The following is a 14425-nucleotide window of genomic DNA, read 5'->3' as shown; positions in this document are numbered from 1 at the left end:
GGCAGGAGGAGATGGGTAGAGAAACAACCAATCAAACAACAAGGGGGGATGACATAGATAGGCAAACAGCTACTGGACAGCAACAGTAATGGTGGGTGACACAGATGTTTAACTGGAAACAGACTAGAAACATATATGTATGGTGTGTGTGTGTGTGCGTGCATGTGTGCGTGTGTGTGAGAGAGAGAGGGGAGGACTATATAATCTCTCTTCTCCATATAGAAAACAGAAAATCTTATTTCAAAAGTTGGCTTGCATACTAGTCAAATAACTAAAGTTCTTGAGGTGAGAGAATAACCATTTAATAGTTTTAAATTTGTAGTACTAATTGGTTACGACTGTGATTACTAATTGGTTGCTACTGTGTTTTGATTGTGTTCCTCCATTTTAGGTGATGATTAGCACAAGTAGAGGTGCTTGGGTCATAAGTCGTGTTTTTGACAATGGCTACCCATGGGACATGATGTTTCTAACTCGTTTCATGAACATTGTCCGAAATAATCTTCCTGGTCATGTCACAAGATGGCTGATTGCTAGCCGACTGAGCCAGTGGTTTGATCATGCCAACTACGGAATAATTCCAAAAGACAGGTACCTGTTGGCAGGGGAATGGCCCTCCAAAACAAACCAATAAACCAGCAAGTAAAAGCATAGAATTTATCATACATTCTTATAAAAAATGAAAGTGTGCAACACAGATCACGAACTACTAATATCCAAAATAAGAATAAAGTTGAAGAAGAATATCAAATCAATAACCATGCCAAAATACAATATGGAAAACATTTCAACAGAATTCAAAGAAAAACAGATTTACACTAATAAATTTAGTTGACCCGGAACTAGAGGAATTATGGACAAAAGTCAGACACACAATAAAAGAGGAATACAAAAAGATAATAACTGTGGCCAAAAAGAAAGAAAAGAAACAATGGATGGCCGATGAAACACTGAAAGCAGCTAAAGAAAGATGAGAAGCAAAAGAAAAGGGAGACAGAAACAAAAAATAAAACCATTAATGCTACTGTTCAGCTATTAGTATGCAAGGATAAAGAAAATTTCTACAACAATCAATGCAGAGAAATAGAAGCTGAGAACAAAAAAGGAAGAACAAGAGATCTATTCTACAAAATTCAGGAAGTCAAAGAGAAATTTAAACCAGGGGTGGGGATACTCTATGATCAGAAGGGGAACATAATACACAATCAAGACAAAATTTAAAAAGATGGAAACAATACAGGAAAAAACTATATAAAAACAAGAAATGTCAAATGACGATGATGATGAATTGAAAGCTAGAAGTCAAACTCAGCCAAAACCTCAAGGTCTAGCAAATTTCTCACTTGCCTGGCAGACAATTTCATTGTCCAAAAGGTGGAAGAGACAACAAGGGCATCAGCTGTTTTAGATCTGATTCTGGCTAATGGGGTGTAAGTGGTGGGATCCTTAGGAGGGAGTGAACATGTTTTCCTGGAATTTGTTATACAGTGGAGAGAAAAGACTTCAGGAAAGCTGATTTTGGTAAATGTAGAGAAGTATTGGGGTGATCCTGTGGTCAGAAATACTAAAAGAGAAGGGAGTTCAGGACAGATGGGAATTTCATAAAAACTGAACTACTGAAGGCACAGTTTCAAACAGTTCCAATGAGGAGGGAAAATGGGAGGTGTCTCAAGAAACCAGGATGGATGACTAAAGAATTTTCAAATGAGCTTCATTTTAAATGGGAGATGTATAAGAAATGAAAAAAGGGGGAAATTAACAAAGAGGAATTGAAACAAATCGCTAACACACGTAGAAGGATACTCAAAAAAGCTAAGAACCGAATAAGCTCGAGCTTGTTAGAGAGGTTAAGAAGAATAAAAAAGGGCTTTTGGAGGTATGTCTGTAGCAAAAGGAAGAAAAAGGAAATGGTAAGGCCACTGTGTGGAGAAGATGGCAAAATGCTAACAGGGAACAGAAAAAAGGCAGAACTACTCAACACATTCTTTGCCTCAGTCTTCTCACAAAAGGGAAAGGGTGCTCAACCCAAGGGAAATGGAACTGAAGATGCAGTAGGGGAAATGCAGTACAGAATAAGTAAAGAGTTAGTACAGGAAGTCAGGGCATCACATCTAGATGACGCATACCCTGACTCTGCCCCCAGGGCACCATGATGCTGTGCACCATGCTATACGGTGCATGGCATCATGGTGCTGCATCCAGATGATGCAGTTCTGAAGGAGTGTCATATAGCCACACCGCCACAGCTATGGTGCCCTTTCAAGGGCACAAAAAGGAGCTGTTTTTTGCTTCTCCGTTTTGTGCCCTCAAAAGGCCAGATCAGGTCCACGGCTTGAGGTTGCCGCAGCCCCAATCCAACTAGGAAAGGGGTGGTGGTCTGTCGAGCCCCTGAGACTCTCTAGGGCTAGGCCTTCAAGGTGATTATCAAGATAATATTAATACTGATATCAAAAGAATACTAGTAATATAATACTATTAATAATAGTAGTATTAATAATAATCAAGATTATAGTAATAGTAATTCTTCACTTTTCTTCTGCTGTGCGTTATGATTATCACCATTGCTTAGCTGGCTTTAAAAACTATTTAGGCAATACTATGGGAATAGGTTTAACAGCATAAATTTGCCATGAAAACAAAACAAATTAATGCTAGAGCAATAGAGCAATGTCTGTGGCTTTCATGATATGCTTGATCCACCCAGGGCATCTGGTTAGACCCTGTTAGAAATAGAACTCGTGGTCTCAGTAGCGCTCTTCTTGTGTTCTTAACATGTCAGAAGAAACTATAAGAAAAAGAAAGGCAAAGGGAAAAAAAGAGCATTTGGGTGTACTGACCCTTTGTTTAAAATTTTTAAATAAGTCTTTATTAAATTATTTTAACATATATACAATGTTGCATATACCCCATTCCCTACTCCCCCCTCCCCCCTCCCACATGGCTTGAAAGAGTTTAGGATCAATACACTGTTTACAATTAATACCTAACGTTCAATATGTGGGATTTAATTACATTTTTTACTTCATTGCACTCCGTATTCCCTTTAGCTTTCTCAAGCAGGATTTCCCTGCCCAAATTCCAAGCTTCTACTTTCCTTTCTCCAGTATATTATAATCTTCCATCTCTAAATAATATCAAACAACAAGTTATCTGCCAAATACTTATCTACCTTGGTGAAGTTCCAATTTTAACTTTCTTTCCATCCTGATGCTATCACAGCCTGTGTTGCTTTTAATATATTCTTTATTGCTTTCTCTTCATTGTTTTTCAGTTCCTTATTCTTCAAATTTAAAGTTATACAATTCCCTTTGCTCAAATGAACATCCTTGCCTATAATTTTATTAATCTCTCTTATCACTTCACGCCAAAGGGTCTACTGACCTGATAACATGTTTACTGGACTACTTGGTATCCAACATGCTATTCTGAGTATCTTCTTCATTCTTTCTCCTAGAGTTGTGATGAGAGAACCAGTGTTAAATGACGAACTACCTGCCTGCATAATCAGTGGGAAGATTACCGTTAGACCTGAAGTGAAGGAATTTAAAGAAAATGCTGTTGTGTTTGCAAATACTCCTGGGGCAGAAGATGTGGACGTCATTGTCTTTGCCATTGGATACCAGGCTTCATTTCCTTTCATTGATAAGTCAGTCATCAAAGTAGAAAATAAACATGCTTCATTGTACAAATACATCTTCCCCCCTCATCTGGAGAAACCAACACTTGCCATTATAGGCTTCCTGAGGCCATTTGGACCAGTCATGCCAGTTGTGGAAATGCAGGCACGCTGGGTCACCCGTGTCTTTAATGGTATGTCAGATGAGACAAAGAATCCCTTAAGTCCATGTGCACGTAGTGCTGGATCATTTCAAAAACTTGGCAGGGTGAACTGACACTAGGGGTATACCAGGGGCCTGGTACTGACATTACTACCTTGGGAAAGCGCTCTTAAGAAGAAATAATTTAATGGTATACTGAACCTATCGATATCTGAGTGGTGATTCTGGGTCTTAGAGCATCATCCTACCCATTTTGCAAGTCTACTATGACTCAAACTGGATGGTATGTTTAAGATATATTCTAAAGAGATGCTGCAGCATGTGGTAAAAGACACTAGTTTCTCATAGCATGTGATTGTCCTCAAATGTATATCTTCCTTGGTTTTATGACTGGTCACTGCCTGGTAAACACGGGCTTAAGTTGCAAGTCTGCTGAAGCATGTCATCTCAAAACAAATCTAGTTATGAGAGGGGAAATATTTTTATTATAAGGAATTTCTTTTAATATTGAGCTTGATCCCATGTCTCACAGTTTTTCAGTGATGGGACCCAAAATGGTGCACATGGAATTCTCATGCAGTTTCCCATCCAGCACTTACAAGCTTCAGCAAAGTTATAGATAGTTATAAATTATAGATTGCATGCTATGGCTTCCAGTGGTTTCCAGGTCTTCACTTTATCATATAGCATATCTGACTCAGGCTTTGCTTCTTGGCCTGAGCAATTAATCTTTCACTTATAAGTTGAGCTCTTCTCATACTGTTTATATTTACTCCACATCTCATCCTGCGTTTTTCAAGCTTCAGCAATAGAGATAAGAATAGTTAGGAACTCAGATACTCAAGGACCTTATGTGGCCCAGGGAAGCCTTCCTTCTGGCCTCCAACAGAAATCTGTTCCCAAAGATTCTGCTTGATTAGGTACTATTGATATAGGCAGCAAATGGAAATGGCAGTCAACCCACAGAAGTGGTCCTCTAGCAATACATAACAGTCAGATCTTGGAGGCTTTAGAATTTAGTAAAGAATGTCTGAAAAACTGCTCCCAGCCACATAACTGGGAATTTTGTGCAATTTGGATTGATAATGTGAATTAGTCTCTCTCATGTGCATTTACTGTATTTGAAACCCCACAGTATGCAGCCTCTGATGCTCATTAACAGGTGATCAAATTAATCTTATGCTTGGAAAAACCCTTTGTCTAAGAGTTGTTTGTTCTTTATTTATGGATTTGGCTTTTTGTTTTCCCTTTCGTGACTCCCTGAAATATTTCTCCTATCTGTTAGGCTTCTGTAGGTTGCCTCCAGTGAACACAATGGTGGAGGAGGTCAATGAAATGAAGAAAAACAAGATAAACTGGTATGTATTCTTCTATAATCAAGAAAACATTATGCCAATTGCTCAATGAAGGTTTGTCAGCTGGTCATAAATAAACCATACAACTTTGCCTTTATGCCTTAAATAAGTACCATACTTTTAGAAAACAGTCTGACTTATGCCAGAACATCAAGTTCTGATTGTCTGAATCTTCACATCATAGCACAGCTAAGGAAACCTTTAGGAAGGCCAGAAACAGACTTAGCTGTATCTGCTATGCAGTTGAGGATTTGGGGATTTATACTGGCAGATTTTTGTGGTGTTCACCTTGAGCTTGACCCTCTGCGTGCCACACCAGCAAAGCTGCCTGAAGCCACTATTTTTGGCCCATCAGCTTTGTCAAAGCATAGTCAAAATGCTGAAGTGTTTTAGCAATATTGTGATTTTTAAATATTGGGATCATTTTGTTCTGGTTCCTTTTTGTTGTTGTTGTTGTTCCTTTTCAGCTCACTTGATCTCTCTTAAATCCTCAAAAGAATAATTAGTTCTGGATTAATACAGACAGACAGACAAGTAGAGATGCAGTTGGCTCTCGGTATCCACAGACTTGCCATCTGCAGATTCAAGCATCTGCAGATGGTAAATCCACATTGTCTTCAATGGCGGTGCATGCACGTGGCCATGCCGCCATTAGGGACAGCCCCCGTTGTCCCCAGTGGCACCGCGTGCACATGGTCATGCTTCCATTAGGAACAATGAGCCCCATTGTCCCAAATGGCAGCACAGCCACATTCACACATCACAATTGGGGATAATTAACTCCAGCATCCGTGGATTATGGTATCTGCTGGTGGCTCTTGAATGGATCCCCCATGGATACTGAGGGCCGACTATATATTTCATTTCAGAAAATACTATGTTAATTTAAACTGACTTGACAAGTAGGAGTGAAAAGTCCTTGGTAATTCTAGGAGCTCCCAGGAAATACTTAAGGATGAAGAAAATGTCATGTGGATCTCCAAAATAAAATCAGTTTCTCTCTCCCCCTTTTTTGGGATAAGTTTTATTAAATCTTAAAGTATATAGAAACAGAACACTAAGTCAACAAAAGTCAAAATAGAGAAACAAAAAAGTGAGAAAAGAAACATTAAGAAAAGGTTTTAAAAAAACCAACCCAAAGGTATAAAAGTGATTTCTATTTTATCACAGTGATAATAAACCTTAATTCTTTATATAAGTCCTTGATGCTTGTCTAATACAAGAAATCATTTACAACCTTTCTATAAAGTATAATTGTTAATAATCTTTCATTTAATCTTAAATATATATCCTTATTTCAGGAAGACTCAAAAAAAGATTAAACACAAATACAGACTGTTATATGAGATAGCTACTCTATCAAATTCTCACAAATTTACTCAGGATAAATTGATCTACCATTCTTTATTAAAGAAAAAGATAGAATTAGAAGAACTAGATTTATACAAGATCCAGACCTCACTATATTATACTAAAGCTTACTATTACGAACATAATAATAAGAATTTGAAATTATTGACCAACATGGCAAAGAAAAAATCAGAATGCAGGATGATCTCAACTATTAAAACACCAAATGGAGATCTAATTTCTTCTCCAAAAGATATATTGTACACATTTCAGAATTTTTATACCGCTCTTTATAAGAAGGAAATAAATTCTCAAAATAAATTAGAAGTTTTCTTTAAGCAAATTTATATCAATAAGCTATCAGATGCTCACGTAGAACTGCTATATAATCCGATCACAGAACCAGAATTAAGGCAAGCAATACTTTCTTTAAAAACTGGAAAAACACCAGGAACAGACAGTTTTTCAGGAGAGTTTTAAAAATTACTTTATAAAAATTTGTCTCCTCATCTATTGAAACTGTTTAATGAAGTTCTTAGCAAGGAATGTGTCCCCAGACTAGGTGCATCTCTAGAATTATCCCAATTCCCAAAACTAACGATCCTAATCCACCTGTTTCAGCCTTTAAACCAATCTCACTTATCAACCAAGACGCCAAATTATTCACGACTATACTGGCCCAGAAAATAAACATCTTTATCACTGATTATATTGATCAAGATCACACAGGCTTTATGCCAACTCGAAAATATCAGACGCTATTAGTAGAGCGCTGAATGTTATCTATTAAGCTTCTTACTCAGAGACTCCATTGGCAATAATGTCTCTTGATATATTGAAAGCATTTGATTGTCTAGACTGGGAATATTTGGTGTACTCCAGGAGATGAATTTTGGTACAGGTTTTATTAAAGTCTTGAAATCTTTATACAGTGGCTCCCAAGCAACTATTATTGTTAATAAATTAATCTCAAAACCCTTTTTATACACAGAGGGACAAAACAACGCTGTCCCCTCTCTCCACTTCTATTTGCCATAGCTATTGAACCCTTAACTAATTTCATTCGATGCAACCATAATATATTAGGTCCAAAGGTTAGAGGCCAAATTCATAAATTAAATTTATTTGCAGACGACATGTTACTCTTTTTAGAATTCCTTCATAAACCTTTTATGGAATTAAAAGTTATTTTAGATTCTTTTGACCATTTTGCAGGTCTGCGAATTAATTTTACAAAATCTAAATTTTTATGTTTTAATATGACTTCTGACCAGCTGCAAAAGTTAAAAAACTTACAGTTATATCCATCAGGGTTTACATATCTGGGTGTATATTTGACCAAAAATATTAATCAACTTACTTTACGTAATTATAAAAATGTCACTAGTTGGATTATTGCAAAATTAAAAGGATGGAAACATCTATTCCCCTTGCTGTTAGGAAGAATTGCTCATGAGAAAATGTTTATTGCCCCTCACCTTTTTTTTATATTCCAAACTATACTTATGTCTCCTTCAACCCTGAGAATTAAAAAGTGGCAAGAATTAATTCATATATTTTCAATAATAAAAAAACCTTGTTTTTCTCAATCTATCAAATTCCTTCCTTCAAACATGGGGGAGCCATTCCGGATTTACAATTATACTTTACAGCTTTTCAACTATCGCAGGCAATTCCTTTAATGAAAAAAAGTATTAATATCTCATGGGTAAAAATGGAACTTAATGTAGATCTACACACCTATTACAGCAATTAAAAAAAACTATCAGGAAAAGAGATTAAAGAACTAAACAACCCTTGGTTTAAAACTACTATTGAGATCTGGCAAAAATGGAAAGATATTCTCTCTCCAGAATTGTCACCTAACTGTCCGTTTTTATATCACCCAATTTTTTTTCATGTAGATAAATTCTGGCAATACAAAGGTTGGGAAGAAAAAGGAATTTATCAAATTAAAGATTTCTTTAAGAATAATACATTCAAATCAATTGAAGACTTAGCATCATCTCTAGATCCATTATTGATTTCATGGTTTCAATTTATGCAAATAAAAACCTTCTCATCTAGCTTGCTCAAGAAAGGGGAAAGTTTGAGATCTATGACCCCCTTCGAAAATTTGTGCAATGACCCTAGTGGAAATAGTAAAGGCTCAGTTTCCCACATATATCATCTTATCTTGACAAACTCCTATCATGATACCATATGTACTAAAACACTGTGGGAAAGTGAACTGAATATATCAGTGTCAGTCTCAGATTGGTATGCTATTTAGTCATCTACTGTATTGAAGTCAAGATCAGCTTTAACTAGAGGGAACTTTCTAAAGCTAGTACATAAATGGTATTTAACTCCTATTAGAAAATTACAGATGATAAATTCTATATCACCCCTATGTTGGAGAGGTTGTCCAGTCTTAGGGCCTTATATCCATATGTAGTTAGACTGTTTTAAAATTAACCACTTCTGGCTTGACGTGATCAACCAAATTGCTTTAATTATAAAACAAAAAATAATCTTTTGCCCAGCCCTTTTGTTATTTTCAGTACACACAAGAAGTAATAAATCCTTTAAAAATAGAAAGTTGATCTCTTTTTTGTTGACAGCTGCTCGATTAGAAGTGGCTAATAATTGGAAAACAGGTTTTGTATCCCTCAATAGCTGGTGGGAAAGAGTTTGGGATCAATGGCTTATGGAGAAATTATCAGAAAATATGAAATATAACTCAAAACAACAAACTCAAAGACCCTTTCAGGAAAAATGGTCTCTCCTTATAGATTATATTAATGCAAATTTTATATCCGTTTCTCCTCCATCTAGCCACTGTTCTCTATGGTCAAATTTATTTTAAATAATTTGAATTGTGTAAAACCTTAATAAGGAATACCTTATTAATTTTAATAAGGAAGGATTTTCAATTATTTGAAATTCTTTATACCATTGTCTTATTATTGTAAGATTTTGTATGATAAAAAAAATCTTAAATACATATCCTAAAGAAAATCAAAAACACTTCTATAAATTGTTAAAAAAATTATTTGTAAATATTCTTTGTAACGTTCCACTAATTAATAACTATTATTAGTCCTCCACTAACCTCAGTTAATATAAAATTACAACACTTTGCTCCTTAACAATACCTAATATAATTAAGCTAAACAACTTATCTTCTTCATTCTCTTATTTAACAATCATCCATCCCTTTTCCAATACAAACAAAAATTAACCTGTAATTTTCTACGCCTCCCACGCCAATAATCATGTTACAATACACACAAATCATCCTTTTACTTAGCTTCTTCTCCACTCCATAACCATGAAGATGCTTATTTTGTTTTAACTACCAGTTCCTTTAGCCCAAGACTGCATCCCTCTTACAAGGCCCATATACATATCTTAAACCAACAAAATCCATTCTTATTTTCTCAGTTCTACCCTCACTCTTCGTTTCTCGCGAAGATCACAGATATACACATTTTGACATCCTTAAAAACTTGAAGATTTAAGATCTCTCCATGGGGGCAGGGGGAGCTTTTGCCCTTTTTATCTTTGTTTGTCCTCTTTACTAGAGTTTCAAGTTTCTCACTCCATCATCCTCTCTATATTTGATGTTTTTCTCCTCCTCTGAATCTTCAACCATTTCCCCCAACATTCCCCCTAGCAGAATCCTCCAAATGCCATGGGTAAGATCTTGAATTAGACATAGATTTCCTGTGTTCAGCCTTGTTTTTCTATGGTTGAACTCTCACAAGAGTGAAGTTCCTAGGGTTTCTTTGGTAGGGAATTAGGAACAGAATGTTTACTGTCATCTCTTCTGTTTCACTTCCTGATCACATATGTTTGTTTCTTCTCTCTCTCTTCTTTTATATTATTTGATTAAGGTTTGGCTTATCCTTCGACGAAGTTCTCAAGACAGATTGGCTTGCATACAATGATCAACTTGCCTCCTTTATTGGCATAAAGCCTAGTGTGCCAGCTCTGCTTTTCAAAGATCCAGAAATAGCCACAAAGATATTCTTTGGGCCCTGTTCTGCCTACCAGTACCGTCTGACTGGACCAGGGAAATGGGAAGGAGCCAGAAATGCCATCCTGAGCCAGTGGGAGCGAACCCTGAAGCCCACAAGAACCCGAATTGTAGAAGATCCTTCAAGTTTCCTTTCATATGTGCTAAAAGTGTTTGCCCTCTTTGCTGTCTTTCTTGGGATTTACTTCAGTTTCAATTAATTCTGGCATATCTATTGCCTGTATATATTTGTTTTAGTAACTTTTGTATACCTTTACTCACTAACTGCAAGTTTGCATTGTGTGGATTTCCAAAGACGATTAGTGTCTGCTAACTGGTGATCATTGTCTGCTGGGAAAGCCCCTAACCCTGGGTGGTTTCTGATAGTTGGGTAACCTGATAGCACAGAATTCACAAGGAAACCATTGAAATCCATAAACATCTGGATAATTTCAACCAGAAAGAAGAAACCCTTAAAGTGAACAAAGTTTGGCTACCAGTCCTGAAAAATAGCAAAATCCAGACTTAGCAAATTCAAATGAGAAACCACTCAGAGTCAGGGGCTTTCCTAGCAGACAATGATCACCAATTAGCAGACATTAATCTTCTTTGCATATCCTCCTACCCTGAGGCCCTGCCATCAACAACAGAACAATACACAGATTAACATGGAAATCACTCCTCCCTACCCAGGGTCACACAGCGCATATATATATATATATATATATATATATATATATATATATATATACAGTATATATATATATATATATATATATCCAACTCTCTTCCATGCCAGCATTCTCTGAAGGCGCCAGCCACAGATGCTGGTGAAATGTCAGGAATAAACTCTTCTAGAACATGGCCATATAGCCTGAAAACCCACAAAAAACAACAGTTGTCTTGCTGTTTCCTTGGTTTTCCATATTCTCTTGCTTTCTGGTTCATTGTGACCTGCAACCACTCTGTCATCTCTTTCTCCTTCAGTGGACCTTGTATTTGATTATGCAAACTTAATGTAAGTAAAGCTACTGTGTTTGTTTTACAAGGAAAACTAAGCTTATTTTTTTATTTGCTAAATTCTGTGTGGCATGGGAGCTAAGCTTCTGATTTTCCAATACACAGCCTAAGGAGTTTATCGCACAGGCCCTGGGGAATGGACCTGGTGTGGAATGGAAGAGGGCAGGAAGGGAACAGAACAGGGATATCACCTATTTTACCACTCGGGGGAATGCCACAAGAATGCAGCTGATGCCACTGGAAGTCACCAATCCATTCCCTAACCATCCCACAGGAGGCGATTTTGAAGAACTGTTCAGAATCATTCTTGAAAATCTCCTCCTGTGGGATGGTTGGGGAATGGATCGGGAACTTCCAGCGGCATTAGTGGCGTTCTCCTATGAGGTAAAATGGGTGATATCCCCGTTCCATTCCCTTCCCACCCCCTCCATTCCATGCTGGGCCCGCTGCCCAGGTTCCATGCAATAAGCTCCTAAATCTGCTTGTGAGATCTGGTAAGATCTCACATCTCCGAACTGTCTATTTATGAATACATTGATCAGAAAGAATAAGAAAGACTTTCATCTGGCAAGAAAGAAGGAAGGAAGGGACTTCTTCTAAGAGATCTACACAAAATTGAAGATATAACACAACTAGGACTCAGAACAAATCCATTTTGAAAGGCAGATAGTTCTATCCTTTTTTAAAAGGGGGGGGGGGCACTATAATCTTGTAAGAATGAGACCTTGGTCTGGGGAATTTATCATTAGCTCAAATAGAGGAGCGGTCTCTAGTCCTATATTTACAAAGGTAGCCAAGGTAATATTAGGTCAACAGAGACAAGTTTTATGAAAACTGATTACTGTTTATTATTCATATAATAAGACAATCAAATACAAACACAATCACCCAAGAACTCAAGAGTATAGGAAGTTAGTGTTGGACAGAGTACAAAAGGCTTCACTAATGGTAATATTCACCTGTATTGTGATGCTCAAAGATCCGAATGGATGAAGACTCTACTGCATGGAGGGGAAGGGGAGGAAGCAGCTAGATGATTGGAACTATATCAGAATTCAGACAGTCATGGAGTCTACCTGGAATCTAACACAAAACACTGAACAAAGGATTTGGAAGTCCTTAAGTAAGGTAAAACCTAGCCTCAGGGAGATAGTTGTTTATCTTACTTCAAAGCAAAACCAAATCTACATATTAAAGATTGCTTGATCAATATATAGTGAAAATGGTTTTCTGATGGCTCTGGCTTGGCAAAACATTCTGGGCTATAAATCTGCCCAAAGGTGTGAATGATTTTCCTGATGGCAACTTCTATCTTGGCTTCTTTGATCTATGTTTCAATAATGTATGTGATGCATTTGCCTTGCTTCCATAGAGGACTCCAACATCATCTCTCCCATCAGGCACTCTGCATAGGGTCATGAGAGGAAAGCCATACACACTATGGATTTTATAAGTCCAATGCTTGTAACAATCTTTATAAAATTCATCGTGACTAGATTCCATATTAAGCAATCAGAATGAACAACTTGGTTTTATTCACTTTGTCGGAGTGTTTTTGTTCCTGAGTGGTGGGGCTTTTGTGAATCATTTGGGTGGAGCTAGCAGCCTAGTTGTTTGTAACTGCTTTTAAAGGTGCACACCTAATGACGTGTGAAGTTTCACAGTCAGGAAAGACTCAGAGCACAGAGCAGGTGAGCTGTGTTTGAGGGATTTTCCTTTACTTTTTCACTGTTTTTCTTTAAGGGGCTAAGTGGGGGGCTATTGCTCAGAGCAACTGAGTCAGAGACTTGCTTGGGGAAGGAGCTAGCAATTGATAGTTCTCTATATGGCTATATCTCCAATCTCTTCAGCTCGCTGAAGCGCTTGGAGAAAAGGCCAGGCCAACAGGGGTTTTTCGTGGGTGTTTAACCAGGGGCTTAATACTTTAGACTTCTCAATATGGACAGTGAGGGAGCTGCTGCAGTCACCTGCAACAGCTGTGGCATGTTTTTCTTCTCGCCTATGTATAGTGTCTAGATCAAGAGATGTAATAGTGCCACTATTGTGCTTTGGTCAGGCCTCACCTGGAATACTCTGTCCAGTTCTGGGCACCACAATTCAAAAAGGATGTTGACAAGTTGGAGGTTGTCCAGAGGAGGGCCACCAAAATGCAAGAAAGACTTAGGGAGCTGGGTATGTTTAGCCTGGAGAAGAGATGGTTAAGGGATGATTTTGAGTATTTGAAGGGGTGTCACACTGAGGATGGAGAAACCTTGTTTTCTGCTGCTCCAGAGACTAGAACACAGAACAATGGATGCAAGCAACAGGAAAAGAGATTCCACCTCAACATTAGGAGGAGCATCCTGGTAGTAAGAGCTGCTTGACATTGGAACACACTCTCTTGGAGTGTGGTGGAGTCTCATTCTTTGGAGGTCTTTAAACAGGATGGCCATCTCTCAGGGGTGCTTTGATTGTGAGTTCCTGCATGGCAGGGTGTTGGACTGAATGGCCCTTGTAGTCTCTTCTAACTCTATGATTCATAGGTTTCACTGTATAAAACTTGAACATAGAATCATTGTATTGGAAGGAACCCTGCTGTCATGTACAGGAACACCTGAGTTCAGAAATCCAAACTTTCTGTTGTCTAATCAGTAAAGCTTTATTCAGAAAACTATAGAAGTTCACCGCAGATATGTGTTTTTAAGACTAAAGAGCAAGCATTCGCAAAGCCTGGTTAATCATACATAATTTCAATTTTTGAGCAGGTTACATTCTTATTCATCACAAGACCAAAATGGTCCCCTTTCCCCCTTTTCCCTTTGGTGCCTTTCCTTCTGCTTTCAGCCCAACCGTTTTCTAGAGAATGATTTTGAACCTCCTGGCACATCCTCAACTCCCTTCCCACCTACTCATGAGTCAGAAAAGAATGTGGGCAACAATGT

At 37.6% G+C, this 14425-nt stretch overlaps 1 protein-coding gene across 2 annotated transcripts in view; it reads left to right on the top strand.

Moving 5' to 3' along the window:
* The window catches only part of LOC149316685 (flavin-containing monooxygenase 1-like), a 46863-nt gene extending 33824 nt beyond the window's left edge, over positions 1 to 13039 (top strand). For both annotated transcript variants that reach the window (XM_089516037.1, XM_089516036.1), the window contains exons 6-9: positions 392 to 591; positions 3455 to 3810; positions 5065 to 5137; positions 10363 to 13039. In XM_089516037.1, the coding sequence (XP_089372163.1) occupies positions 392 to 591; positions 3455 to 3810; positions 5065 to 5137; positions 10363 to 10705 (972 nt within the window). In that variant the 3' untranslated portion in view covers positions 10706 to 13039. The remainder of the gene's footprint in view (positions 1 to 391; positions 592 to 3454; positions 3811 to 5064; positions 5138 to 10362) is intronic.
* Positions 13040 to 14425: the final 1386 nt, after the last annotated feature.

This window comes from Sceloporus occidentalis, unplaced genomic scaffold (assembly GCF_023333645.1).
Source record: "Sceloporus occidentalis isolate IW3139 unplaced genomic scaffold, rSceOcc1.0.p SCAF_3, whole genome shotgun sequence".
Lineage (NCBI taxonomy): Eukaryota > Metazoa > Chordata > Lepidosauria > Squamata > Phrynosomatidae > Sceloporus > Sceloporus occidentalis.
This window is presented reverse-complemented; position numbering and strand designations above follow the sequence as displayed.